This window comes from Mirounga leonina, unplaced genomic scaffold (genome assembly GCF_011800145.1).
Source record: "Mirounga leonina isolate KUSES-001 unplaced genomic scaffold, KU_Mleo_1.0 Mir_176, whole genome shotgun sequence".
Lineage (NCBI taxonomy): Eukaryota > Metazoa > Chordata > Mammalia > Carnivora > Phocidae > Mirounga > Mirounga leonina.
Window position 1 is genome coordinate 40,224,436 of NW_023270454.1, and position 26,631 is coordinate 40,251,066.

Genomic DNA, 26,631 nt, shown 5'->3' on the forward strand with positions numbered 1-26,631 from the left:
TGGACTGGGCCAGGGAGCCAAATCATGGTGAATTTTACCTGTCTCAGTATCCATAGCTTTCTGGGCCATTAATTCGGCGATTTATAGGGTATAATGTTCTTGCATAATTTTTTTTGTCCCAAAGTGTTATTTATCTCAAATAATATTTACATTTTTGATAATGTGTGTGATCTCCCAATTTAAAGTAAAAATAAGTTCCTTAGAGAATGGGACTAAGTTCTCACTTATATTCTCCCTCTGTAGCACATAATACATGATCTTCAACACAGGGACAGGTACAAGATACTTGCAGACTAATTAAATCTCCTGTTTTAATCTTGGAGTATAACTACTTACTCTCATATGATAAAAATAAAAACTGAAAAATTAGGGCACAATAAAAAGTCAATGCCACTGCTTCCTAATATAAAGAAGGAAATATATTCTGTTCAGAATTTTATGTCCAAAAGCAAGTTTGAACTTAAAAACTTAATTCATAAACCATAATTGATAAAAAATGTTAGACACGAAATAAGAAATAAGTTTGTAATTGGGAAAATAAGCATTTAAAAAAACACATTGATTACATTATAATTCAAAAGACTTAAAAGCCCGGCACCTGGGTGGCACAGTTGGTTAAGTGACTGCCTTCAGCTCAGGTCATGATCCTGGAGTCCTGGGATCGAGTCTCGCATCAAGTCCTGCATCAAGTCCCCCATCGGGCTCTCCGCTCGGCAGGGAGTCTGCTTCTCTCTCTGACCCTCCCCCCTCTCATGCTCTCTCTGTCTCATTCTTTCTCTCTCAAATAAATAAATAAAATCTTTAAAAAAAAAAGGACTTAAAAGCCTAGAGTACTTTTTTTAGAAATCACCAAATAATAATGATAATGATAATAATAATAATATTAAATCTTTTCTCACTTAAAGCTGTAGAAGTACCAGTGTTTTAATTTTATATCAGAGGAAGGTAGAAATTTTAAATATCACTAAATGCTTTAAATGGGAAGTAAAAACTGGACACAAGTTTCTGTCCTTTAAAGGAACACAAGAATGTCGGTTTAAGTTCTCTTTCAAGACTATTAGGGTGACAAATGCCCAAATTTTGATGTTACACTTTTTGACTCATTTGGCAATGTTGACAAAAACAAGTCATGTTAGCTTTTAACTCGACTACAATGAATTAGTTAAAAAAAAAAAAAAAAGATGCTAAGAAGCAGTTTTTCTTTTAAAAAAATACACCTTGCTCAGGGTACCTTGTGACCCTTGATCTCAGGGTTGTTGGGTGTAGAGATTACTTAAAAATAAAATCTTAAAAAATAATAAAAAAAATAAAAAGTACACCTTCCTCTAGAAAACATCTTATTACAAATTTATGTGGCTGTTTTATTCAAGGTTAAATCTGCCTTTATCTCAAGTACTGCAATATCTGATGATATGTTGCCTTATAATGAAAGTACACAAAATTCAGATCTACTAAGATCTGACTTTCACCATTGTCCCAGGCAGGGGAGAAACATGGCAATTAAAAAGAAATGCTTTTACGAATTTTCGACTCTTAACACATGAGTTTCATTTTGAAGAATATATTCTTCATTATTTGTATTTTTCATTTTATATCTTTTTAACAAATGCCGCTTGAAAGTGGCAATTCATCCAAGTCTTCATTGCAATCTGCACAATTACTCTAGGAATTGATATTCCAACATTCAAAATTGATAGTTTAAGAGCGACTGTAATTAGCATAAAGCAGAACATTCCTTTGAGTGTTGTGGTCATATATCACATCTCCAGGAAATAGGAGATATATATATATATATATAGTTTTACACGAACATCTTAAATGACATGGTCACTTAGATAAAATTTTTTTCATAAATTGCTATATGATATTTTCTAATTATTTTGAAATGGGTGATGGCTCTCCGCAGCAGGGTGTGCCCGACCTGAGTATGTTTAAATGTGTGTGCATATACATACATATGCAAATCCTGGTAAAGTAGGACTAAAATTCCAGTTATACTTAGGTCATTACCATACATTATGTATGCATGCTCATTCATTCATTAGAAGTTTCTACTTTGATCTTATCCCATTCTTTGGTAATATATCTTCAAAATTTCGAATGCTATAGGGCAGCTTAGGAAGGATTTGTTAGCCACCAATGTATCATGCCTCACTACGTACAATACAGTGCATTAAGAGTAAAATATAAGCTGGCAGATAAGAATATCTCCATTTTCAGTTATCGGATATGCAAAAAAATAATAATAGCAAAAACGTAGAACATGCTTCCTTGTCTTTTAGACCTCAAATCCACCATGCTGAATGGATTTTTATAGGGCATATACTTGTTCATGACCTCTAGTGTTAAGAAATTCTGTCATGTTTGAAAACTAGTCCCTGGTGGAGTCTGTGTCTCTGTTAATAGCTGAAAGGTCAATGGAGTTGCTAAACAGTTTGTATTTCTGTCAGGGTGGCTGTGCAGCAAGAGGACTTGGCAGCTGGGTCAACAGGCACTGTGGGGATTTCTCAACCTAGGGGGCCCACTTGCATAAAACTTTGACTGATGAATTGGGACTAGACTGGCTTATTGGGCTAAAGCCTCTCTATTATGTGTGACTTTCTTTAGGATGGCAGAGCTGCCTGCTGGCTCCCTGAGACATATGTGAAGGATAAACAGAACCGATTTCCTCTTATGAAGTGAGGTTTTTTGGGGGGATAAAAAAACAACCCAAAAAACAAACGACTCTTTAGCATCTAGTATAATTAGGAGTAGGATGAAGATATTAAGAAAAAAATAAACAAAAGGGCCGTCGAGGGGAGACGTGGGGAGGAGGCGGGTGGGGAGGGGGGAGGAGCAGTTTTTGATACTGGTCACACAGGAGTTTGGGGATACAACATTTCTGTAAAATGACCTCCCAAGCCTGGAATTTGTTTTGTTAATTTATAGACCTCTTAAGGGAAGGGTCTGTGTGACTTGGCTGGATAACAGATCAGCAATATGTTAAAATATAGTAAGACTGGGTACATAGTAATTAAATCAAAATGATTAAGAATAATTTTGTTTTACAAATTCTTGGAGAATTTGGAAACATTTCAAAATAATAAAAAAATAATATTAAAAATAAAAATAAAAATAAAAAATAATAAAAAAGTCATTTGGTCTCATCTGACGCAAAAATTAAAGAATCTTTGGCAGAGGTGTGAAAAAAATTGTGTTCTACAAAAATAAAGCTTAGAAGGTACGTAACTGTTAGAATTCTTTAATTTCCACCCCACAGGCACATTTGTTTGATTCTGAAAAGACTGAATTAAGAGCAAGCATCCAGGGCATGATTTGGACATTTGGAAACTATGTATCAAGAGCTCTTGAAAGCTCCACAGACATCTTTACCCCAATGTTGGAAAGACAACCTTAAAAGTTGAGCGATCACCTGAAAATAATTCTTGAATGCACAGAATGAATACCAACAGTATTAAAGAATCTACTCTATTTTAAATGTATGATTTAATCATCTTCAAAAGCACTCCGCAGAAATGAGGAAGGGACAGAGTCATCATGTGCACTCCATTGATGGGCAAAGGGGCAGAGTAGGGTGAAGTAACTTGATGCAGGCTCCCTCAGTAAGGAAGATTCAGAGACAAGACCAGTTGCCTCCCTGTCCTGCCAGGATGGACTTGTTCCTAGTCTTGATTAGTCTTAGGTGGCACGACTAAGTGAAACTAAAATTATTGCCCCCCTCTCTTGTGCTCAGTGTATTCAGTCTGTTTTCTGGAACTACTGGCCAAAGGAGCTCCCCTGACCAGGGCCAGCAGGACCCTGTACTAGAGACTTTGGGGGACCCAGTGAGATGACTCAGCAAGCTGGGTGATTGGTATTGACTTGATCCTAACTCCACTCTCTGATGAGATGCAACTGTTTCACCTCTGAAAACATTCCTGAAGTGTGTTCAATGTTCTCACATGGAGGAAAATTCACTTCTTCTCTACTTTTTGTTTAAATGACTCCTGAGTTCTACTTAAGGAAAACCGGGTTGTAGTCTTATTGAATTTTCATTTTTTTTAAGTTATAAATAATGATATTTGATTTTTGTAACAGGTTATCTTGCCATCCTTTTTGAGATGGATGCCCACTGTAAAATGATTTTAAACTTATGTAAATGATTATGTAACATATAGCCTTAGACCAAACTGTCCTTACAGACTGAGGTGGTAATGCTGTAACCTCATCTGCTTTTGCCAAAATGACTTCAGAATATTGCAGATGGTTTTTAAACTCCCTTGTCTTCTTTATATGTGAGTGTGTGTGTGCGTGTGTGTAGGGAAAAACAGAAAACATAAATCCTATGGTGAGTAAGAATGTAACCTCTATGACAGGTAATAGAGAACATAATTTTTTTTTTTATTAAAAAATGCCCAACATGGAGCCCAACGCGGGGCTTGAACTCACAACTCTGAGATCAAGACCTGAGCTGAGACCAAGAGTTTGATACTTAACCAACTAAGCCACCCAGGCACCCCAAACATAAAAAATTTGTAATTCATTGTTACTCTCTTCCAGGACCGTGAGTCAAGTGCTGTTTGAAAGTAGTGATTCTGAAAACATTATTCTAACAAGTCTGGGGACTCCTCCACAAGAATACAATTAACCTAAGATTTTAATTTGAGTTAGATTTTTGATATAACAAGAAATGTCTGTAACAAGAAATGTTTTTTTCAGTTGATGAGGCCCTTTCTTCAAATTCTCCCTCCAAAATTTTGGAGAAACAATTTGGCTCTGAAGCAGACATTCTGAACACTGTTACACTAGTAATTAGCTTGTGTTTCTAAAATAATCCTGTTCACATACACTAAAGTGTCTGCTTATATAGAACTTCAACTCATCTAGGGAGAAATACTATAATAATAAACGTTGGCATCCAAATTGAAACAGCATGAGGCTCCCAACAAATGTTTATGAAAACATTTGTTTTCTTACAGTCAGCTTCATTTTGAAATTTATGTCTATGCCTGTATACAAGGACAGTGTGTTTGGGACTCGGTAACTGCCCCCACCTTCTGAAAACCAAACACACATCTTAACCCCGGCCCCACACGTGACAGGACTCACCAGAAACAGGCACCGTAATGAGAAGTCAGGCCTTTCAGGTATGTCACTCTGAGACCACCCTACTAGAGGAGGCCCCAAGATCACAAAGCCAAGGTCCCTTATGGAAACCCTGGTAATTAGACACTAATAATGGATGGAAAGTGTAAAATTCACCTCAACTCACCACCAGCAGACTAAACAATCCAGATGAAGAGAGAAAGATTTTGTGAGAAGGAGGAAGAATTCATGATAAGACTAACCGGAAGCTTGTGAAAGCATATCAACTTTGACAAGCATGATGGAATAATGACTATTAGGAAATGAAGGGCGTTAGATCTGAGTGAAATCCCTAGACATCATTAGGAATCAGGAGAATGCTGCTACTTTGCGTTTTGTTCTTAATATTGCCAACTTCAACCATCACCAGAGAGTCTGATATTTTTTCGTTCATTATTTTACTTTTCACAAAGAGGGCATTCGTTTCACACCCAAGGAGGGAAAAAATCTCCTACAATGCATAATGGGTGCTTCTCTTATTGTGGAAGAAAATGTATATTGTTACATAGAGGAGGAACACGACCAGGGCGTGACAGATGAATATATGTGATATGCCGACAGACCATTTAGAATTGATTACTCCTCTTTTTGTTCTCTAGTACCAACGTCAACGTACACTTTTCTCAAGAAAGACAGTGTTTTGTGGTATGGGAAAAGGATGAAAATCTCTATTTTGTTAGTCTGTGATTTTTCGGAAAAAACCTACATCATAACTTACAAATAATATGTTTGAAGTGTAACTAAATTCATGCCTTTAGCAAACTTTTTAGGTTATTAGAATGTATTCTTCTAAAAGAGACTTGAAATATGGGAATTTAAATATGCAAATGAGCTCATGAAGATAAGTTAGTACAGAGAGAATTTGAAATTCATAGCATGGTGTAGCGAGAGTCTGACAACCATGTGTTCAACAGGAGTGGTATCTGAGGACACCCTAGGTTCTGTTAACAGTTATTTCTAAGCTGATGACTAATACCTTTTTGATAATATATAATTTTAGCAGCTGCTGAGAGTTCTGACTTTATCCATGAAATTAACAACTGACTAACTATGATTCAAGATAATGCTGTTTTGATGGGTGGGTGGAAAGGAGCAGGGGGATAAATATATTTTTTAAAAGATTCAATTTTCAAGTGTTCCTCTTGCTGGGGTAAATGACATTTCTTCAGTTTCCATTTGTTTCGTCACAGAGGCCTGCATGAGAGCTGTGAGCTGCCAGATAGTTTTGAAATGAGGCTCAGATGTTGAACGGCCAAATAGCTTGTCTTGATTACCTGATGAAAAAAATCATACTGAACAGCTGTAATGTCTGCCAGTATGGTTCAGGTTTTCTAGAAAGAACCCGAGGGTTTATTGCTTCCAACATGAAAGCTAAAGCCACAGCCCTACATAGGGTCCTTCTCCAGCATGTAACTGAGGACGCTGATTCCACAAATAGAATGCTGCTCTCTGATGGCAGCAAGAATGACATGAATATGTGGACACAGTAAGGCTTTAAGGTCCAGCAGAGTCAAATCTAGACCTCATATGCACATGGCCAAAGTGTTCATCTTTGTTGACTGCTAATTGCAATTCGTCACCACCAATTTGAACACAATAAAACAACTTGGACAAACATTACTTGACTTAAAGGAATATGAAGAGATCTCACCTTTTGGGATCTACAATTTTGTAGAGTTTTCCATTGTGAGTCTGGGTCATACTTTTACTACTCGACAGAATATAAACTTCACCTGTGAAGAGAGAATTACAGTAAGTTAATTTACAGTATCACAAGGCCTTACTGCCTATTGCCTAGGCAGATATTTTATATAAATCGATAGGTGGATATTTTAGATTTATTTTTTATATCTATTTGTAGATCTATGTATATATGTATGTGTGGGTATATGAGTGTGTGTGTGTGTGTGTGTGTGTATTTATATCTATCTGTATTATCTCCGTATATCCTCAAGGAAGATCACTTGCCTAAAGATGATGAGTTTCACAAGTGTACTTTCACAGTGCATCCAGAATCCAATCACTTCTCTCTATATCCTACTACTATTCCAGAGCAAGCAGATACCAGTTTCTCCTGGATTAGGGCAGTAGCCTTCTAACTGATCTCCCTGCTTCTACTCTTGTTCTTCTATGTTTAATTTCAACATACCAACCCCAGAAATTCTTTTAAAGCAAGTCAGATCATTTAATTGGATCACGCTCCTTTGCTTCAATACCTCCAATAGCTTCTAATCTCTCTTACAGCAAAATTAAGTCCTGGCAGTGGCCTGTGATGTCCCCCTTTACTGCTCTGTCTGACTTTATCTGCAATATATCACCCTCTTGTTCCCTCCTCCCTAGTCTCGCTAGCCTCTTGACTTTGTACACAGGAGCACCTGTCGCAGGCTCCTATCTAAGGTCCCCGCTGTTTCAGGTTCTTCCTGTCCCAGGCTCCTGACTCAGTTCCTATCTCAGCTGCTGTTCCAGGCTCTACCTGTCCCAAGTTGTCCCAGGCTTCTGTCCTTCTCTAGATCTCCCTTAGGTTGACTTTTCCCCCTCCTTCAAGGCTGTACTTAATATCATAATATCATCTTTCCTGACTGCACTATCTAAAATTGCACTTCTCCCAACCCTAGAGGTAGCAATCTCTATCCCTCTTCACAATGGGATTTTTCTCCAAAGCACTTATTACTAATTGACACTATATGTATATATCTATCTCCATTTATTTATTATTGTCCTTCTCCTTTAAAATATAAAATTTATGTCTCTTTATCTGCTGCTGTATCCCTAAAAGCTTTGCACAGAATAGGTGCTCAATAAATATTTGTAGCATGAGTGTTGAGTGGCAAGTTTTATCTTCATTTATTCTGCCTAAGATCAAAAGGTTTGGTTACTATGTTGTTATTATTAATTGATAATTGGAGGCTAGATGGAATCCTTTTAAGTTTTTTAAAACAAATATATTAAAGTAAATATTTGGGAAAAGAGAGACCTGATGTTCATCCCAACTCTACCTCTTTAATTCTTGGTGTTGGGCTGTGTTATCAATGATGAAACACAACAGAGGAGAGAACCACTCTTGTTTAGTACAACTACTTCCATATAATGGATCACATGAATAGGGAATTATAAGCTGTATTTATGATGATATGCTTATAGGGCTTTAAAATTCATATTTGGTTCTCATTCATGAAATAGTCCTTGATTAATCTCTATTTCTCTATTCCACTCTATTGTGTTTTTTTTTTTTTTTTTTAGCACATTCTACTACTTTCTTACTTCTGGAAAGGATGTTATGGGTTTATACTAAAAATGCAGACACAACAGAAAAAATAAAAATGAAGTTAGGAAGCAAAGGAATGTAAACAAAGAACAATTAATATTTATTTTGTCAAGTACTTTATACTATTTATTTCACTTAATTCTTACAACTAACCTCCTGGTTTATAGCTAAAAAAACAAAAAAAAAAACAACAACAAAAAAACACACACATAGAAAAAACAGACTCTCAATACTTTTTGTTTCAAAAAATGCAAAAACCTACTCATTTTCTTATGGCTCTTTAGTTTTTTTAATCTTCTTTAAAAAATTTTAAGTTTTATCTATTTAAGCAATCTCTACACCCAACATGGGGCTTGAACCCACAACCCCAAGATCAAGAGTAGCACACTCCCCCCACTGAGCCAGCCAGGCACCCGCTTTTTTTAAAAAGTAATCCCTATACCCCACATAGGGCTCAAACTCACAACCCCGAGATCAAAAGTTGGATGCTCTACCAACCAAGCTAGCCAGGCACCCCCATGTGGCTCCTAATTAAAGCCAAAGAGTTTCACATTAAAGCATAATTCAGTGAAGGCATGTTTAATTTTTTTTTTAAGATTTTATTTTTTTATTTGACAGACACAGCGAGAGAGGGAACACAAGCAGGGGGAGTGGGAGAGGGAGAAGCAGGCTTCCTGCGGAGCAGGGACCCGGATGCGGGGCTCGATCCCAGGACCCTGGGATCATGACCTGAGCCTAAGGCAGAGGCCTAATGACTGAGCCACCCAGGTGCCCCAAGGCATGTTTAATCTTAATTATAAATATACACGATGTTATAGCTTTTGGACACTAAGGATTGTATATGCTTCATTTGTTAGTTCTGCTCCCAACATAGTATTAAGTGCAGATAGATGTTTGAGTATTTTAACCAGCGGTGGTGACACTAACAGGATGATTGATGGTGAGTCATTTGCAGTAAGGTCTGGGGAAATCAGAATGATTCAGTCACAACATCGAAATATTCATCTCTAACTCTGCCACAAACAATTTAATCCTCATTTATATTTTAAAACCAGAGTTTGCCAATGAAATTTAAATTACATAACAGAGGATTTCAGTGAGAAAGAGTTATCTCTTTGGTTCTTTTGAGTGAGCTAGGAGATATCGAGGGTAAATTAATTGTAAATGTTTTCAATTCTGTAATAAGAAAAGAAGGGATTGGAGGTCTCTTCTTTAAATCATTATATTCCTGTAGTTCTGAAATGCATGTCAAGTCCCTGTTAACCTAAGTGAATGGCATGGAACTATTCCTGGTGAGTTCTGCATCTGATGTAATAAAACCAAAGCTGGACTTCTAGGGAAAATATTTTGATTCAGGGACACCTAGGTGGCTCAGTCGGTTAAGTGTCTGCCTTCAGCTCAAGTCATGATCCCAGGGTCCTGGGATGGAGCCCTGTGTTGGCAGGGAGCTTGCTTCTCCTCTGCCGGCCGCTCCCCCTGCTTGTGCTCTCTCTGACAAATAAATAAATAAAATTAAAAAAAGAAAGAAAATATTCTGATTTAGATGGGTAACACAACTCTTCTTTCTTAAGACCTAAAATTTATTTCGGAGGCTAAAGAAGCATAACAGCCATGGTTTGTTTGGATGCTGTTCTTTAAATAGAGTCATTATGAACGCTACATTTATCTCTATAATTTAAAATTTGGAGCATTTTCACTCTTTCATGGCATTCTAATTTCAACTTCTTTTTGCTTGTAAGCTGTGCACATTTTGATAACATACCAACAAATATATTTTATGTTATCCCTTAGATCATCATCCAGAAGATAATTTTTATTCTGTTCGAAAGCAGATCTACAAATTCAGCTTATCATGTACAAACTGCATGCCCCAATGCACAAAATAAAATAAAATTAAAAATTCAGAAATAGAGGATAAGGTGAGACTGAGATTACAACAGATTTTTTCTTTATTTAAGGAGACACAGATAAGTGGAAAGGCTTTCAGATAGAGAATAGAAACAAATGACTCAGATTTATCTAAAGTATCAGTAGACATTTACGATTTTCTTCTCTTTAGGACTCAAAAATTCTCTTCTGTTCTTGCCTTCCATTTTCCTGCTTTGTTACTTTTATATTTTTGGAGTGGAAATAAGATGTGAAGACCCCCCAGAGGAAGGTCATTGGGAGAGAATACATAGCTGGGCCATCTCTAATCTCCACGGTAGGTCACCCTTGCTGCGGGTTACATTGCCAGCAAATGGAGGGCAAGACTGTTACACTTATTCTTCAGAGCAAAACAAAGCCTCTTGGGCTAGGGAGTGAGAATGGAACTTCATAGAAATAGTTTGTACAGTACCTAATTCATCTTCTCCAAATCCCAGTATGTGACCTGAAAAGTAACCTCTACAGGAACCACTGTTGCCGAGACAGAGTGGTTTTTCTTGCCATTGCTTGCTCACAGGACTTTGCTGGAGGGTTAAGAAATTCCTACAACAAAAATATACCGTAAACTTACAATGAAAATATGCTTTTGTTTAAAAAAAAAAAAAAACAACCACAATAAAATGCTTAGAATTAAGGTCACAATGAATAGTTGTGCCATAAACCTGGCTTCTAAAAGGAAAAATAATATAGCCCATAATGTGTGCGAATACTGTGAAATTCTCATGTGGGGAGAAAGTACTTAAAGATAGTATTTTGTTTGGAGGGGGGCACTAAAAGTACCTGAGTATGAGAAAAGCCCTCCCCTTCATCCAGAGACTGATACTTCCTCTCCAGGACTAGACTCCATGCTGTGCTATTAATCAGAGAGAGGGACAGGGGGAAGATCATGGGGTCAGTAAACTTTTCTAGTTCCTTTTAGCGACCAAGCATAGCAGTTCTGCCATATGCCTGAATGCCAGTGACTTGGGAAACAAGATTCATAATGTGGGTTTCATCACTAAGAGTTCCTGAGAATTATCCACACAGTGACCTCTAAAAAGGAGGCTAAAATTTAATTGTGTAGTATTCTTACTGATAGAGACTAATTAAATTCTGTTGCTAAAAGTTCTGAAAGTCTGGCAAAAACAAAAATCCTTAGCCTTCTAATTTCCAAATAATTTGGAAAATATTTACACAAGTCATGTATAACAATAGTTTTCAAATTACTCATTGTCATGATAAATTTATGTTAGGATGAAGGGAAAAGCCTACATAATATGAAAAGTCCATCTGAAGACTTCTCTGCTCTTAAAAATTACTTTATGAACTTAATCAAATTTGTTTAAAAAGCATCTCTTAGGAAGTTCTTTAATTAAACCACCATACATAATGAAACAAAAAGGAAATAATGATGTTTATGTGTGTCCCAGACCTAACCCCCAAAGAGAAACAATCATTTGAATATTTTATGACAGTTTGCCCACTAATCAATGGATATGTCATTTGATACATCAAATTGTGGTATCAGGAAACCTACCCATTGCGGTCTCCAAACACATAGCTTCCATACAGTCTTTCAGACTGGCAGCCTCGGTAAACAAATCCACCAACCAAAGGACCATTACTGAATGGCTTGAATTCTAAAAGTGATGGCTCACTTTCTGGAAAGAAATAAACATAACATTAGATCAAATGAAACATTTTTATGAAATAAAAGTAATGGAGATCAAGTAATATAATTATGGTAATTTAGGCTAAATTTGAAATGTGTCCCATGATACACAAGATGAATCCTGTTCTAGATATTTAGTAAAAATAATTAAGTTCCTTTGCTTAAATAGTATAAAATATAAAGAGCTTCCATGTGCAGCTTACTGAAATGGGAATGCTCTACAAATGTTTGCTGCTAGAATAGCCACCCATACCAAATTTTCGATGAAATTAGAATCTGGATATTTTGGAAATCATGGTTATTTACTTAAGAACCAAAAGACTTTAAAAAATAACAATTGTTTTAAAATTGAATTTTTTTTGTAGAAATGCTTCTGCATATACTCAGTAAATTAAGCCAGACCTCTGTCAAGTTATATAAAATGTTTGAAAATTCATATTTTAATGAAAATAAAAGTATAGTACATAAAAGATCTTTAAAACCACATTTGTATATTTAAAGACATTGTCACTCAAGTGATATCTTCATTTAAACTATTTTAATAGTTTTGTTTATAGAGTTGTATGGTTAACAATGTCTATTGCCGCCGTTCTTTTTAAGTACATGTGTATAGTTACATATCTCAGTCTTTGCATGCATGTCATTATATACTTGACTATGCATACGCTAATTGCAATGGAAAAGATCTAAAGCCAGTTGTAAATTAATCTGAAAATTACTTATTATGTGCTTAATGTCAAATAAGTCATTATCAACAGGCAATATTTTAGGCAAAAGCTTTTGTGGGAAGATGGTAATTTTAAAGTAATTCTCCCTTCCCATGTGGTTATGGTGACTATATTATAAAAAGTAGAAAAGATTAAGTTTTAACTAGTTCACTGAAAGGCAGCATAACTGAATGATTAAGGTCATGAACTCTGGAATCAGTCGACCTGGGTTCAAGTCCAGGCCTTGCCACTCTATGTTGTAGGTTAATTAACCTTTCTGTGTCTCAGTTTCCTTCCTCATTGGTACAATGTGGCCAATAATAGTGCCTATCACACAGAGTTCTTCCTCTAATGAAAGGAGTCAAGTTTATAAAGTTACTTCAGGGGTGGGCATGTAGTAAGTACTGTGGATGTGGTTATTTGGTTTTTATTTTTGTTTTCTTCTTTATTGAAGTAAAAATGACAAATAAAGTTGTAAAATATTTAAGGTGTACATCGTGGTGATTTGATATACGTATATGCTGTTAGAGGACTCTGTGGATGGGTTTTGAAAACATAAATGCAAGGCTACGGATATTGTAGCCAGTTTCAGCAGAACCCCAATTAATGTGATTGGAGAATTTAGTTTAATCTGCATAAATATAGCCAAATTCCATCAAACCAGTGTCTCATAAGATTTTTTTTTTCAAAACATATCATTCTTTGGTTTGGTTTTTATAAGATATGCGCGCGCACACGCACACACACACACACAACACAGGAATACCTGAAAAAAAAAATAAAGTAAAATAACTGAATACCACATGAACTAACACAGCTGCTTCATTCCTGGTGCTAAATAAATATCTGTATTGAATGAGTAAATAGAAGGAGCAATCAATTTAATAATCTTAATCTACTGTGTTCCCTGAATCGTAATAATTTTGATATATTGCTTCCTCCAAAAGGAGTAAATACTCAAACACTAAAAAATACTGAGTTTTTTGGCCTTCATTATTACCCAACTTTATTTTGTATATGCATCTCTAAAACACTCTTGTAATCATGTTATTAAAAATAATGTCTAAACATCCCGTTTTCATGACTTGGGTAAATAACATGTTTTTACAAGTCTATTACGTTGTTTTCTCTAAAATAGACACTTAAAAAAATTACATTCTTATTTGAAACACATTATTTTTCTAATTGCTGAGACTAGCATATTGGGTGTGCTAGTTTCAGCAATTTCTTACCTTTAACTTGTTTTTTCTGCTGTATATAAGATGTTAAGACAAGTTCTCCCTTATATATTAAATAAATAGAAGTTATTCATTTTGACTCTCAGATGAGCAAAATCTAAAGAGCTAATTTTTGAAGGTCCGTTAAATTTTGGGACCTACAGAGCACACTTCAATCCATGGAAAGGTAATTACCCAAATGGAATTCCTAGGGCTTGTGAGTGTCACTGGACCTTTAAAAACTCGTGCAAGTTACTCCCTTACCACTGTTAGGTCAATGTTTTTATGCTTTCCCAAATGCTCATTTTGTAGAAATCCTTTTCTCTTCAATTAATATATTAAAATAAAACAAGGCCCAAACTAAAGCCAAATCAACAAATTATGCTCTACTTACCATAATCTTTCCCCTTTATTATCTGTAGGATTCTGGCTGATGATCTGTTCTTTCCATTGGAGTCCGAACAAAGTATTGTTAAATTGATGTTTATATCGGTGGGATGTCGGTCCACAGCACATCTGCATAACAAAAGGAGGACATCCATGAATTCTTACCGTGTCTTTTCTAAACTCAGACTGGAGATTCCTGACATGGGAACCCTTTGTGGGCTGGCAAGGACCCTGTGGGCTATTTCGTTTGGATCCTCAACAAAAACATTCAGATTTGTTTGTTCACTCCGCTGAAGCTAAATGACCTCTGGAGAATATTCCTAATTTCTCTTGGTATCTCTCTCTAGTATGAATGTGCACAGTGACTTAAAACATTTGTTAGTGTGTTATTAAGGACTGCCACATATATAATACACTGATAAGGTATGAGAGCCAGCGCTCATCAACTCACATCTGCAACACACAAAATAGAATTAGTTTTGGTATTACTTTTGTGTTTTTTACATGGGATCGCTATATTCTAAAGCTCAAGCTGCTCTAACAAAGGAAAGAAAGTGTACGCTACAATATAGGGAATCAAATAAAGCTGGTCCCACAACACTGAAGTCTTTTATATTAACTGTGTCTTCGTGTCACCCTCAGTCTGGAACTAGAATATTTCCATGACTTAAGCCATTGACTGTAAATTCTATGAGCACAGGGACCACTTCCAGCGTCTTTATCACTGTATTCCTGTTACCTAATTCAAACCCAGGGATATAAAAGGGGCTCAATATTTGTTGAATGTTTAAGTCCATGAGGGATTGGGCATGTGGAGTTTGGGTTGGGGTAAGAATGAAGCTGTATAATATAATTTTTGAAGTTCTCACAAATGTGGAAAACAGTGTTGCATTGTTTTCAGGTTTCTCAGCTTTGGTAGTATTGACATTTTGAGCCAGATAATTCTTTGAGCAGGGGACTGGAAGATGGGGGAGAGGGAAGGTTCTGTACTGAGCATGTAGGATGTTTAGCAGCATCTCTGGCCTCCAGCCACTAGATGTCAGTAGCAGGAACCCCTCCAAAAATGTTCCTAGACATTGCCAAATGTTTGCTGGAGGCAAAATCATCCCACTGGCAATCACTGTTTTAGGTCAACAAAATACATTAATGACTTGACAACCGAACCAAACCATTGGGACTATTAAATAAACTAGAAAACAAAACAACCTGAGAGTAAGTTCTGGGTCTTAAGAGACGTTAAGAGTCATATGTAGCAATCATCTCAACAGTAACAGCAACTACAAAACAAAAATTGTTGCATCCAAATGATCCCATTCATAATAGGGAAACTTTAAGCCTGACCTGTCAAAGATGAGTTAGTTGTTCTGTGGCAACAGTCCCTTTACTGTCCTCTTTAATTCAATGATTCACAGAGTACAATGCCTGGCAGGGAACAGGACACAGACATGATGTGACTTAAAGTGGAACTAAATCCATACAGGAGGAGACATTTTTCCTGTATTGTCTTCCTTTTAAAGATGGAGAAACTATGACAAAAGAAGGTTTGATCTCTTTCTATTAAGAAAAGAACAAATCTGGAAGGAAAGCCCAGGTCTCCCAAAGGTGGAGATGGCCATCAGGCCTAGGTCTGGCTGAATACCGTGGCCACTGAGAACCACTTGACCCCTCTAACCTTTAGTTTCTTAGAAAAAAAGAGGTCGGACAGTGAAACTTCTCTGTATGATACCCTATGGTGGGTCCATGTTATTATATATCTGTCCAAATCCACAGAATGTACAACCCCCAGTGAACCCTAATGGAAACTCTGGACTTTGGCTGATAATGATGTGTCAGTGTTGGTTCATCCATTGTAACAATGTCCCACTCTGGTGGGGGATGTTGCTAATGGGGAGGCTATGCCTGTATGGGGGTCAGGGGGTTTATGGGAAATATCTATGCCTTCTGCTCAATGCCAGCTACCACTGAGTACTGCTGAGAGGCATAAATAAGATAATGTGCGTTAGATACTTAGCTCAGTACTCTGCACCAAGGTGCTTAATACAATCCAGCTTTACTTCTAGCCAATAATTGTTTTAGTTTCCTTTCTGCTTTATTAAATCTTTCTCTGCTTGAAATGTTCTTGGAGGGAGGCACGACTTCCCTTTAGCCCGCTGCTGCCAGAGGAGGTAAGACACCACGGCACAGACATCCTGCCATATGCAAGGTCTGAAAAGCGCCTCACCCTGTGTTTTTGCACTGAGGGTCCAGGACCCCTGGAAAGGTTGCACGAAAGCTCCAGTGAGACTGTGGTGACTCAGGCTGCTCGACTTCAAAGTGCTCTTTGCGGTGGTATCTGCGAATTCTGAGCTATAGGAATGGAATGTGACAGTTTCCTCCACATCCTGAACCCACCTTAAGTATTCCCTGTCGCACAGATTTTAAGATCTGCTGAGATGCCAAAAAGGAAATGAACTGTAGACTTGGACTTTGATGGAGCGGAGATGAAGGGCATGAGGGATTATAAAAATAAAAAGTTCGAGAAATACTCACCTTACACATAGTGAACACTCAATAAACATTAAATAGCAATAATAACTTAGCTAGTAAATGAATGAATGTGGCCAAATATCCCGTAGTATGAACAAGAGACCACAGATTGGATGAAGCTTTCATCATAGAATTGTTATATTATACTTCATAGCATTTTTTAAGTGTACCCCAAATTTCTCACTGTATGTACATCTTAGTACTACTTTCTTTATAGTTATTATAGTAAACCATCAGTATGAATTCCTTTAGTATTTATAATTTTTTTTCAAGTGAAAAAACGTTAACATTGAGCTCAACTCCTTACGAACTGATACTGCATCATCATATGTTAAGTAAAGTTATGATAAGAACTATAATTTATTTAAAACCCACCATGTATGTCAGGCACTCTACTTTGTACTTTAATCTAGATTTGTAGTAAATCATTATAGCCTCCTTGCAAGGTAGTTATTACCACCCCCATTTAATGTGTATGGAAATGGGGCACCTCTTGGTTCCGACTCAGGTCATGATCTCAGTGCGGTGGTCTCAGGGTCGTGAGATAGAGCCCTTTGTGGGGCTGGGTGCTCAGTGCAAAATCTGCTGAAGACTCTCCCTCACCCTCAGCCCCTCCTCTCCTCTCTCTCTCAAATAAATAAATCTTAAAAAAAATAAAAATAAAAAAATAAATGTGTATGGAAAATTTCATTTGGGGGGGGTTTAAGGAGAAAATCTAAAAGGTTAATTATCTCTCTAAATTTGAACTGAAGTCTTAATCATTACACCTGTCCAAAGGCGATTATCTAATAACATTCCAGAATCTTAAGGCAATTTTTCTCCATGAATTTGTCCTTTTCCATATGTCGAATCTGCCTTCTCAATCTGCTTCACACATTAATAGAAGAAAGAGTGCTCAGATAATGAGCTGGTGTGATTCTGGAGGCGCGACCTTGGAGCGACCTCTGTGCCTCGACCCCTCTTTCTTTTCCCAGTTCCCGAATCCCGGCCTGGCTTTACAGCAGAGGCAAGAGGACAGATCGTGTTCTCACCTGCCTGGATCATGCAGGCCGTGTGCAAACACTTCCGGGGGCTGGTTGGTGCTGTTGAAGTGCGGGTTGCTCCGTGGTATGGAATAAGGCACGTTGCACATATCCGTGTCCACATCCAGCCGGAGCACCGAACCTGTGAAATCACTGAGAAAGTTGAGGACAAGGTTCAGTGTTTCTGCTTTTGTTAAGTATTTCGCCTAAACCAAATGTAGGGCGCTTGCCCTACAGTCCAAAGAATCATCCCCTCATTTGAGACAAAATTATTTAAAGTTACAAATTCCGAATCGTGGGAAATGCAGCCAGGGGCAGGTTGGCTTCAGACAAGCGGCAGCACCGCGACGCAGCTCAAGGGTGGCCGAGGACGGCAGCATCAAGGGCGTGCCACATTTTGCAAGTGCTGTGTATGTTTTGCCAGTCCGGGCGCTTTATGCGCCCGCAGAAGCGCCGCGGACTCTGAGTCTAGCCTGAGTGTGCCGCGCTCGGACGCACGCACTCGAGCTGCCGCCCAGAGCCTGCGGAGGGAGCTGTGCCTCTCCCAGCCTGTGTATCCCGCGACCCACGCGGCACGAATGCACTTTAGAACATCTGGGTACTGCGACTTCCAAAAATACCATCAGCGTATGGCTGAATTCCTCTTCATCTTATAAAAGTTAAATATTTAACCAAGGCGACATAAGTCAAAGACAGTTCTTTTTTTTTCTCCCCAAAGACAATTCTTAACTCACTGGCTCTGACATCTCCCCCCCCCCTCCCCCCCCCCCCCCCCCGGGGCTGGCTGTCACTTAAAACATTTTAACATCAAGGGGAGCTTTTTTTCCCCTTTCTTTCTCTCTCTCTCTCTCTCTCTCTCTCTTTTTTTTTTTTTACCTTAAACCATCCATTTCTTCCATATCATCCAGTGTGATCATCCCGTCACCAAGAATGACGTATAAAAAGCCCTCGGGACCAAAGAGTAGTTGCCCTCCTAGATGCTTTCGGTGGAGTTCTGCGACTTCAAGAAATACTCTGGCTGTTCTCAAATCAACTTGATGGGGATTTTTTCTACATCGTGGGGAGGAAGCAATATCATAATTGTTAAAGATGTAAGGTGAACCCACCAGAAAGTAAACTGTACACAAACAGGGGAGAGACACTTAGTGTGTAAATAAGGAAACATATGCTTAAAATGGATCTAATAAAAATTCCCGATAGGTGACATTATTTTCTATGTTTCAGAAGAGGCATATAAGCTGAAAGAGAATTGAGGAAAAGTGCCAAAGCTACCATTTCTCTCAGTTCTCCTTAAGGACACATACGTGGTTTTTAGCAAGATGGAGATTGTGGTTTAATTGCTGTCACCTTAACCTCTAAAATAACTAGGAAGAGATAATGAGAAAATAAGACTGAAAAATATTTATGCCTCAGGGCATTTTAGTGATACCTGGATACTGTGTATTCCACAACTCGAAGAATGTGGTCATGAGGCCCGATAGCCCACCGTTCTTGGTTGGTGGTATAAGACACATAGAGCTTTCCATTTTTCTTGTAATTGGGATGGAATGCAAGGCTTAGCAGACCTCTTTCATCTCCTCCCTGCAGTCAAATGAAAAACACAAAGAATTGTGAAGTTAATTATGTTCTTTATTGTGTTTCAACTGGAACCCCAAAAGAGTCTCTCTCTTTCTTCTGGATAATCTTTGCCCAAACTCTTTTCTTTTCTTCCTTGCCTACTGCACAAAAAAGGATTATAAAACATTTCACTTTGCAGAACTCTTTAAGGGTTAGAACAAGACAATTGTCTTGTGTGGTTATCTATGCACAAGACCCTTACACCACTTTTGTCAAGTGATTTGTGTATGCAATCTCGGGAAGCTAGGAAGACAAGTTTAAGTGCTACAAAGAATTCTTTGCCGGGTTACTAGGTTGCTTGTAGTTCATAGAAGACAAATAAAAAGGTTCATAATCAGCAGTCACTTCTAATCCAAGTCTCCCAAACCTAAAACACAGTGTGGGCTGCCAACTCCCACTGTCTTGGCAATATGTTTAGAAAACAGTTAAATTGCTTGTGTAATATGTAAACCTTTGTTTTACCCTGGAGGCATCTACATCAGTTGTCACAACGATGGTGGTCTGTTCATCATAACTAGGTAATAAGCAGCCTTGGCCTATCTGCATAGGAATGAGGTATTTTTACATGTATCTTTCACAGCATAGAGCTTTTCTTTATAGACGGATGGAGAAATGGGAGGAGAGCTAAAAACCAGGGCTGGCATGGGGGTGGGAGAAATACTAGAGAGGAAAGGGAATACTAGGAAATAAAAGAAAGATCCTAAACAACTTTCTTTGTTATTATACGAATGTCAAGAACTGTATATGTTAGGCATGCCAAATGCTGTAACAATTAAAACATCATCATGTTCTTAAATAGAAAGGCATTTTATCTTTATTTTCTGCTAATTCAGCTTGATGAAACTCAATATGGTCTGAACATTTGTTTTATCCCACAAGTAGTCTAGGGATTTCTATAATGAAATTAAAGTATCTGAAATTATCTAGATCAGAGTTTTAAAGTTCAAAGTCTAGTAAGCTAGTGAGCGCTTTCTCTGTAGTCTGAGGAGTTATTCAAACTGGTGAAAAATGTGACATGGAAACTGTATGAAGCAACTCCTGCGAGTACATCACCTTTACCCACGTGACTGCATCACACACCACGTCTCCTGTGGCGAACAGCTGGAAGTGACCCCTTAGGAGTCTTACAGGAGGGAAACGATCTCCAACACTGCGACTTCTTCACGAGGTCATGCTCAGTAATGGAAGCACCCTCATGCTCTTCTCCCACAGAAGAGCTTGTGTTACTACCAAAGCAAAGAGCTGTGTGTGGTTTGGATTCTACATGGATTGAAGAGTTTAACGTTTTAGGCATAAAAGCTCACTTAAAGTCAACTTTGCTTGATTTAGCTCCTGGACTAGAGAAAAACTGCTTCAGATATATGCCATCCAAAGTGGAGACATCCAAACTTTAAGAGCGTGTAAATACTAAAGTGGATGCAAATATCCCAGCACTACCAAAACATTATTCAAGTGTCAAAAAAGTCAACCTCTTCATCTGCATGTCACACTATGCTTAGTACGAATTTCAATGAAAATGATCTCATTGAAGGGTATGGATCTAGGATCTAATGACTATGATTAATGAAAATGAGCCTCTATTTTTCAGCTTATCTTATAATGATTTTAATATTGATTGGATATTGCTGTTTTTTAGTGTTTTCATTAAACAAATATCTCTTCTCAGGAGACATTGAAAGCTGGGATGCATAACTAAGGACTGATTGTAGAAAAGCACATTTAAACCGCTTTGACAGATGGATAAAAAAAGCCGAGGGGTGGGATTTAGTTTGTGATTAATTCCTCTTCCGAGTGTATTTCACTTTAAAGCTGTGAGTGCAGGGTAAGCACTTTATGCCCACTTCACAAATATTTGTGTTCCACTATAAGAAGCTTTTGCTGAAAGTAGTTCTTTTGTAGTTTTTAATCAAATCATCTGAAATACAATTTGAGTTGGAGAGCAGCATGGCTTAAAACTGTGCTAACTGCTTTTCAGGAATTAGAAATGTAGAATTCATGCACCGTAGAAAGATGGGGAAAGAGATTTAAACAAATCCAAAAGTGACAGAAGACAATTGTTCACTTTAGAGATTCACCTATCGCATGAATGAATTTGGGGGCATCACTGCATTTGTTGAAGTGCCAGATATGGAAACAGGATGAGACATCTGAATGACAAGAAAATAAATCTAAAATGCAGTTTTAAAAAGTCCATAATTCTGAGTTTTTCAGGTTGTAGATTTCCATTTGTTTGATTATTACATATGATTTCGTATTTTTAAAGTCAACTTCTTGGTGCAAAGTAGTGATTTGGTTGGCTTAGAAACATGACTCATGACTCCTAAGTTATTTCAGAGAAATACTTTCATAACTACATTGATGAAAAATTTCATGTATTCTGTAAATATGCTAGAGTGTCTCTCAAAATTAGCTTTGTAAACTCTGTAGTGAACCATGACTCCTAAATGTTCAGAGATTGTGAAGGGGGGTTATTCCACCACTGTCAGGAGATTAGAGCATCTGTATAGGCTCACATTTAGCTTGAATTGGCCTTCAGAGTTACATGTCTATTTAAGGTATGTGACTGACAAGTCATGATTTACCTCTCAAATGCAAACCTATGTTTGAGGTATGGTCCATTCTTCAGGATCTATATGGAGAAATAGGTTGGTTTGGCATTAAAGGTTTAAATTTTGGAGCGGGGTCTGCTAGAGGCGACTACGCCAGAAACGCCATCAGACATTTGAGGCCTCCAGGGTTCTCTGGTTGCTCCAACCACAGTCTGCACCAGAAAACTGCCCAGCCTGAGACCCTGACATTGGTGCCAGGAGGCGGGGCAGGCGAGCAGATCAGCTCTCACGGCTCAGGGGAAAGTCCTTGTGCTAATGTTACTGGCTCTTCTTCTTCCTCCCCATCCTTTCACCTCAATTATGTGTAGCTTTTATGGAATGAAAATCACGCACTCCTTCCAGAAATGTCAAATTATCAAATTGTTTCTAGTGAGCATCTGGGGCGAATGAAGCTCTAGTGATCAGTTCAGTCAAGCTGGCTGAAAAGGGAGAAAGACGATAGAATGGCGAATGGAAGAGTCATGGTCCAGGGAGCCAGTCCTTTCAAAAAGACATTGACTTCTAACATTATACTTTTGGAAACATTAACCAATGTCCAAAATGCTTATCCTGACTCATGTGAAAAGCAGCGATTTATCAAAACATTCCCATGATACTCTGCACTTCATTATTTTTTTTAAACACTTGTTTTTTTATTATGTTATGTTAGTCACCATACATTACATCATTAGTTTTTGACGTAGTGTTCCATGATTGTTACTTCATTATTATTGATATATTGATATAATTGTATAATTATAATTGATTATATATTGATGTAATTGTACTTATTAATACTGAATGCTTGATGTGCACATTGTGCTTCTGGGAATGTACATCAATGCTAGAAATGGGCAAGTAATTTACAAATAATGCTTTGGGTTCTCTCAGTTTGGGGGTAGTGCTTTTTTTTTTTAAGTTCACTGACTGAAACCTCACCCAAGCATCATAGGCTACCTACCATAGGACCCTTCCTTCCCCTTTGCTCAGCTTTCTCAAACTGCATCAACTTCTGGGCAGTGCCACACCAAGCACAACTGATTTTTCAAAATCAGGCAGTTGAATGATTTGAAAATAATGTCCCTGTATACTTTAAATTGACCCATGTTTCAGAGTAAATCATAAAACCCTCCTAGAGACTTTAAATAAGTAATTAACTGCCATTCTAGTTATCATTCAGCTTTCAGGAGCAATTTCACAGGGTCAACAGAAAAGAGATAAATACCCCAAACAGAGAGTATTGATGACTTTAATGTGAGTACAAGATCAGATCTAGTCCTATAGTTTTGGGACAAACTCTTCCCTAATGAACATATCAAAGTTCTAACCAATTGACCAAGAATATTCCTCTTCTTTGAAGAAAATGGAAGTATCTATTAGAAAAAAGAGAAGTAGGGACACCTGGGTGGCTCAGTCGGTTGAGCATCTGCCTTCGGCCCGGGTCATGATCCCAGGGTCCTGGGATCGAGTCCCACATTGGGGTCCTTGCTCAGAGGGAAACCTGCTTCTCCCTCTGCCTGTTGTGTTCTCTCTCTCTCTCTGACAAATAAATAAATTAAAAAATCTTAAAAAAAAAAAAAGAAAAAGAGAGGTAATGATAAAATGATTATATAATATGTAATATATAAAATAAATATATATATAATGATTTTTTAAAGAGAAATTGTGGGCATGGTCTTTCATTATGATTTTTAAGGAAATCATTCCCTTCATACTTTCAATGTGGTTAAAGTCAATTTTTTCTGATTTCTATCTTTAAAATTTGCCTTACTCTTTTTCAGGGAATGCTGACTTATATATTTTAGGAAACAAGACTGGGCAGCACTGAACTAGAAGCACCATTTCTCATTTCTGCATAGTTTTTCTTAGTGACCCTTTGGCAAGTGACTAGCTTAAAATTTGGTACTCTACAGAATGGCCTTATGGTATCGAGAAAGCAATGAAATGTAAATTAAACTAAATAATGCAGTGCTAAGTTCAATATATACCTTGTTATATATAGTCTTTGTATAAAAAGTTTGCATTTGACATTCATTCAACAAATATTTATCAAATACCTACTATGTGTTAGGCATTGTACTTGGCACCAGGGATAAGACAAGACAATTAATAAGAACCAGTCTCTGTCCTTCAGAAGCTAATAGTATACATACAAAGTCAGATAACAAAGTAAGTTTTTAGTTGTTCCATTCTCACCATACTTCGTGATGCTGATTTTTGGGTGCGGGGGGAGAGGGAGAGTTAAACATTGCTACACTATTAGAAATGTGCATGGCCCAAAAAACAAGTATTAAAGGGAGTAAATACATATTCTGGGTAACTTTGGACACACAGGCCAATTAGTATATTAGCACCCAAGGTTTCTCCGCGCTAAAACTTGGTAAGGAAAAGAAAAAGCTTAGTTTTGTGAAATCTAAATTACGTGAAGAATATTAGGTAGAGTTTCTACAAACAATAAGACCATCTTCCAATTTATTTTATGCATATGACACAGGTATGAATGAAGACCTCTAGTAGAATTGGTGTTCTCTTAACAATTAAGGAGTTTCTGAGAATTAACATAAGAACAGAGTGGTGGTATTTTTAAAATTCTCTATAAAATAGATACTTTTATTAAGAGGCAGGTCTTCCTTATTAACTGTTACTCACATACCTACATTTTCTGTTCCTACACACCAGGAAAGGAACAGGAGAACTTGGAAGCCAACGTGGGCTCCTCCTCATGCAAAAACTTTTGTTTCTCTTAGACTGCAAACTTTTGCCATTCCAAAATGAGAAATAGGTTTGTTTGAGAATTGTTAGTTCAAATACAATACCAGATGTATTCATTTTCCATTGCTGCTGTAAAAAAAATTACCACTTAGTGGCTTGAAACAACACAAATCTATTATCTTAAAATCTGTAGGTTAGCATCCAACATGGGTCTCCCTGGGCTAACATAAATGTGCTGGTAGGGCTGTGTTTCTTTCTGGAGGCTCTAGGGGATAATCCATTTCCTATTCCTTTCCAGCTTCTAGAAGCCAGCTGGCATTTCTTGGTTTTGTCCTCTTCCCTCCATCTTCAAAGCCCGAAACAGGGATGAATCCTCCTCCTATGGCATCACTCAGGCCTCCTCTGCTCCCTCTTCCACTTTTAAGAATTTGTGATGCCACTGAGCCCACCCAGATAAACCAGAATAATCTCTCTATGTGCAATCTAGCAATTAAATTCCATTGCAATTTTAGTTCCCTTTGCCATGTAAAGTAACATATTCCACGGATTAGGATGAAGACATCTTTTGGAGAGGGGCATTATTCTGCCTACTACATGGATGTTTTAATCTGTTTTTTAAAAGGATCCAGAGTACTTATGACCTGAGCCATCTTGGCCATGCCCTACTGGGAGCATCCTGAAAGAGACAAGTTAAGTTCATCTATAAATTCACAGAGATACATAACGGAAGCTTTGTCACAGCAAGCACCCTCTCTTAGCTGTCAGTAATGAAAGAACAGCCACCACCCTCTAAAATGAAGTAAGAACACCTTTCAGAATTGAGGAGGAGAAGGAGAAGGAGAAGACCATCAGGTAGCATGTGGACACATATGAACTCAATCACAAGCAAAACTGCTGTGTTTATCACAGGATGCAAAGAACGTTAAAATTAAATGTAGACAAACCATTTCTACAAACTAGAGGATTTCAAGCTCAATAAAACTGTATGATTTTGTTTTGTTCATAAGTTTTGAAACATGCTGTAGAGTCTTAATTTCTTCGTAACTCCTGGAAAAGATGAGAAACGATGCTTTTCGGTAGTTCCAAAAGTGTAACTTGGACTCAGAAGGAGTCAGTTCCCTGAGGATCCTGAGTTAGCTTATAGGAGGGGCTGCATGATTTGGTTCTATGGGATAATGAAAAATATATTTGGTCTTGGTCCTGGGTTCCTGGCCCAGAGCTCCTAAAACCGTTGGAATTTCCTGAGTGACAGGGGTGTTTTTGTTATTCACAATAAACCCCTGTCAACCTTACCTGAGTCTATGCTAATGAAGTGACTCTTGGTGAGCCCCTGGATAGCTTCAGTATGAGGGTTGGTAGCCAGAGGAACCAAAAATGTGATTAGCAGATTGGAACTTTCAGTCCCCACCCCCGACAACCTCCAGGGAGGGAAGAGAGACTGAAAGTTGAGTTCAATCACCAGCACACATGATTTAACCAATCACATCTAATAATTTAATCAGTCATACATAATAAAGCCTCCATAAAAGCCCTAAGCAACAGGGTTTAGATAGCCTCCGGGTTGGTTAACATAATGAGGTGCTGGGAGGGTGGCAGCCCGATGCATCAATTCCATTGGGCTGTTCCTGAGTTGTAGACTTTATAAGAAACCAGTAACAGTAAGTAAAGCAATTTCCTGAGTTCTGTGAGTTAGTAAGCCTGAGGGGAGGCTTATGGAAACCCCTGAATTTATAGTCAGCTGGGCAGAAATGTGGACAGCCTAGGCACCCTATTTGCAACTGGTCCCAGAATTGAAGGCAGTCTTGTGGGACTGAGCCCTTAATCGGTGGTGTCTGGGCTAACTCTGGATAGTTAGCATCAGAACTGAAATTGTTGCACACCCAGTTGGA

At 37.8% G+C, this 26,631-nt stretch overlaps 1 protein-coding gene across 2 annotated transcripts in view; it reads right to left on the reverse strand.

The window, feature by feature from the left end:
• Positions 1-26,631, reverse strand: part of HHIP (hedgehog interacting protein) — a 95,535-nt gene that overhangs the window by 18,826 nt on the left and 50,078 nt on the right. For both annotated transcript variants that reach the window (XM_035022997.1, XM_035022996.1), the window contains exons 5-11: positions 19,255-19,406; positions 18,702-18,875; positions 17,835-17,978; positions 14,285-14,406; positions 11,832-11,955; positions 10,728-10,858; positions 6,776-6,857 (exon numbers count right to left, since the gene is read on the reverse strand). In XM_035022997.1, the coding sequence (XP_034878888.1) occupies positions 6,776-6,857; positions 10,728-10,858; positions 11,832-11,955; positions 14,285-14,406; positions 17,835-17,978; positions 18,702-18,875; positions 19,255-19,406 (929 nt within the window). The remainder of the gene's footprint in view (positions 1-6,775; positions 6,858-10,727; positions 10,859-11,831; positions 11,956-14,284; positions 14,407-17,834; positions 17,979-18,701; positions 18,876-19,254; positions 19,407-26,631) is intronic.